At 44.3% G+C, this 3,767-nt stretch overlaps 1 protein-coding gene across 1 annotated transcript; it reads right to left on the bottom strand.

The window, feature by feature from the left end:
• Positions 1-523: 523 nt before the first annotated feature.
• Positions 524-3,441, bottom strand: LOC131959435 (somatostatin receptor type 2). Its single transcript, XM_059324633.1, has one exon. It carries the CDS (start codon positions 2,807-2,809, stop codon positions 1,790-1,792), a length of 1,020 nt encoding a protein of 339 aa, XP_059180616.1. The 5' UTR covers positions 2,810-3,441; the 3' UTR covers positions 524-1,789.
• Between the last annotated feature and the right edge of the window lie 326 nt (positions 3,442-3,767).

Below are 3,767 nucleotides of genomic sequence, written 5' to 3'. Positions count from 1 at the left end.
CTTGTATCTCTAGAAAAACATTCTAATGCATTTTCTGTCTACAAAACACAGATTGTCACACACATTTTCTCATTTCAACAAATTTACATCACTGGTAATTGACAGCTAACATCTGTTCTGGCTTCATATTGTCTGCCTTCTGTTACATCTGTGTGCAAAAAATGTATTTCTGTTTATTTTGGGGCTGGATGCTGTGATTGGATGATTGGATCTATTTTGGGTGTCTTAATACAGCACCTGACTCTGAGATGCTTGTTAAATGGATAGTTTGGATTTTTTTTTTTTTCGACAATAGTAGGTTAAAGTTCACCAGATTCTACTGACAAAAACAGTAATTTTGACCTTGCAGAACATGAGAGTCTCTGGTCTATCTCTGCCTTGTTTGGTTTGTTTGTATTAGTGTGTGACTTTGTTGTTCTAAAGGGTCACACATTATCACAAACAAACCAATCAAGGCAGTGGTAGACCAGCGACCAGCAACTCCTGTCTTCTGCAAGCTCAAAATTATTGTTTTTGTCAAAGTCTGTCTGTCTGTCTGGCGGTTTTGAAGAGCACAGACGGCTCTAAAGGCTTCAGCTTTCTGTCTGAAAGGTAAAACAGTGAAATTATTCTAAATTACCCTTAAATTGATATTTATTTCTTTTTTTAGGTGTCTGAAATACATTTTGCTGCTACCCCCATCCACACAACCCCACTTGAAAATCTCAACTACCCCTTTAATTCCTAGGACAAATGGATCTTAAAGCCACATGACTGAGAAGCATGTAAGTGCTATTGCATGAAAATCATAATTTACGCTCAGTGAAGTTTTTGCTGAAATTAATGGATCTGTATTTCTATATGAAAGCCTTTACATTACATGGTATTACATTAAATTAATCATAATCAAGTTTAAGCAAAGAGCCAAAAAAGGGTGAGTATCTATATTTGAGCAAATGTGTTTCTTTTGAAAATACTCTTCGAGTCACGCTCAAGCAGAAATCCACAGTGCGACTCTGGCTCACAACATGCATCATGTGTGCAGGTGCATGCTCATGGCCACCCAGGCACAAACACACTTCTCCCACACTTCAAGCCGCTCGGACATAATCCAGCTGTGAGAGTGGAGGAGCTCTATGAGTATGTCTAGGCACTGGTGTCTTTGACTTGTGTTATTCTGTTTACACTCCACCTGTCTGCACTTGAGGTCTCTTGTGCCTCATTTCATTAGTTCTGGTGAAATGCTGTATAACAGAAGATGCAGTGGAGCAGCTCGCCTCAGCACTCTGAGTTATTAGAAGACAAATTATACAACATATAACAGGTCTGAGTCAGGCGGAGCAGGAGGTCGGCTCGTACTCTGTCAAAGCAGGGGATTTGTGTTATGGCAAGTCAAATAGTTTCAGGCTGTTTGATGAGGATTTGACTTACTTTTTTCATTCTGTGAAAGAACTTAGTCAGAAAAATGGCAATTTGTTCATTTCCACAGAGAAAAGAATGTCAACTTTTCAGCCAGGCAGAAAGACACAGTCAAACTCTTTTAATCTCTATGCACACCCGATAAAACTCTGTTGGAGATTGTGATGAACAAAATTCCCTCATATTCAACAAATCTGATGACATAGGACAAGAAATTCACTGAAAATATTTACAACTTCAATATATTTCAAGGTAAGTGGAAAAGTAAACAAAAAATCAGAATTCATCACATATATATGATCCATCAAATGAGTAAATAAGCTGGAAAGTATCATGCAGTGCATTGTTACAAAAATGGAGTAAAATGGTGAATCAGTTTTTCATTGTCTCTCTATGCCAGGATAGTGACATCGCGCACAACTGTGTCATTTAAGTCATACCGTTCAGTGTTGCACTGCATGCTGGGAGATGACTTGGCGGCAGGGCAGAGGAGTGTGCGGAAGTGCCTCCTGAAGGTGTCGGAGAGGCAGGCGTAGAGGATGGGGTTAGCACAGCTCCATGAGTACGACAGTAAGACCACAAACTCAAAAGCTCTGGCGAAGGTCACGACCAGGCCGCTTTGATACAGCGAGCAGAAGTTGAAGGTGTAAAACGGCAGCCAGCACATCCCGAACACCACCACCACTGCGATCACCATTTTGGTGACCTGTCGCTCCAATCGGTGGCTCTCCTGGTTCGGCGTCGTCGCTCGGAGCCGCTGGGACCTCAGGGTGAGCAGCAGCGCTGCGTAGGAGGCCGTCATGACCGTGAAGGGCAAAGCAAAGCCCATGACGAAGGTGTAAGACAAGACGCCGAGCCACCAGGCGTCCGACACGAGGTCAGGTATGCACAGGCCTCGCTCGGCTGAGAAGTGAAGTGCCATGGGGAGGATGGTGAGGAGCGAGAACAGCCACAGGAATGCCGAAACGATCTTGGCCCAGCGTGGCGTTCTCCACCGGGAGAACCGAAGCGGGTCGGCCAGCGCCATGTATCGGTCGATGCTCATAGCCGTCAGACAGAAGACGCTGGTGAACTGGTTGATGCCATCCAAAACCATCACCACTTTGCACGCTACGTCGCCAAACATCCAATGGTTCTGGAAGTTCTGGAACGCTATGAAGGGAAGACCAACCATGAAGAGTCCGTCAGCAAGCGCCAGGTTGAAAATGTACACCGTTGTGGAAGATGACATTTTGTCCAATTTCAAAATGGCAATAATGACAAGGGAGTTCCCAGCAATTCCCAGAATGCAAACTACCAAGTAGAGTATGGCCATGGTGATGCCAAAGCCATTAATATTGTCCTCAAAGAAAAAATGCTCATCCACATAGGTGAGATTGTAGTCTTGATCTGATAAAAATGAGGTGTCCATTTTGCCTTAGTACATCAAATTACTGACCAAAAAAAGACAATAAAAAAAGTCAAAAGAAGAAGAAAAATCTCTGCTTCCGTTGAATTCTTCTGCAAACAGCTCAGGAGTCACCTCTTGACTCCCCGTGGTGGAAGTAAAAGTTCTCAGGGCGAGAGGGGTAAACAACTCAGCCAAAACCCCTGAAAATCAAACAACGTTTTATTTTCAGGTTCAACAGCAGCCAGGCTTCAACAGCTCGTCAACTACGCCCATCAACTCAGTCCTTACCACCTTTTATCTTTTGAAAAAAAAAAAAAAAGTCAAAGTTTATTCCTTTGTAGTGGAGTCAGTGCGCTTCTCTTTGATAGCCAGGTGCACACACACACACAAACACACACACACTCGTATAAACACACTCGGTCATGCACAGCAGTGTGGAAATCAGCAGGACTGCCACTCGGACGCTTGCCTGACCACTCTTGCTCCCTGGGAGCCCTTTTATATCTCTTCCCCACACAGTGTGTGAGGAGTGTGTCTGCTGCTGTGTGTGTGGACACCCCCCCTCCTGTTCATCACTCTCCAGAGATTGTGATAAACTCCAGCTTGGAGCACGCCCCTCCTCAGTGCTCCCCCAGTTCCTCTGCCGTAATGCTGTTTCCAAGGTAAACCCTGGCCCCATCTGCTACAATACTTCTGTTTTCATAACTTTTTCTCTCCACTCTTTCTTCTCTCCCCTCTGCTTCTGTTTACTTCGCTCCCTCTCTCCCTACCATCCATTTGGACTCACCACACTCCACCCCTGTGCTCCTTCATAGTTCAGTGGGGGGTCATAGAACTAAACCTAAACACACACACACAGATAATAACACTATCTCGTTGCTCGGGCCACCCACCTTTACAACCCAGACTGAGTAAATCTGCCGACAGGAAGGAAAAGTCCGCTGTGTGTTTTTTCAGGGCTTTTGTTTTTTGACATTTG

Source organism: Centropristis striata, chromosome 21 (genome assembly GCF_030273125.1).
Source record: "Centropristis striata isolate RG_2023a ecotype Rhode Island chromosome 21, C.striata_1.0, whole genome shotgun sequence".
Taxonomy (NCBI): domain Eukaryota; kingdom Metazoa; phylum Chordata; class Actinopteri; order Perciformes; family Serranidae; genus Centropristis; species Centropristis striata.
Note: the sequence above shows the minus strand (reverse complement) of the source record. Positions and strands in the feature narration are given on the sequence as shown.

What these genes read in the sequence shown, in the direction of transcription:
- LOC131959435 (XM_059324633.1), bottom strand. Translation starts at nt 2,809, where the DNA reads ATGGACACCTCATTTTTATCAGATCAAGACTACAATCTCACCTATGTG.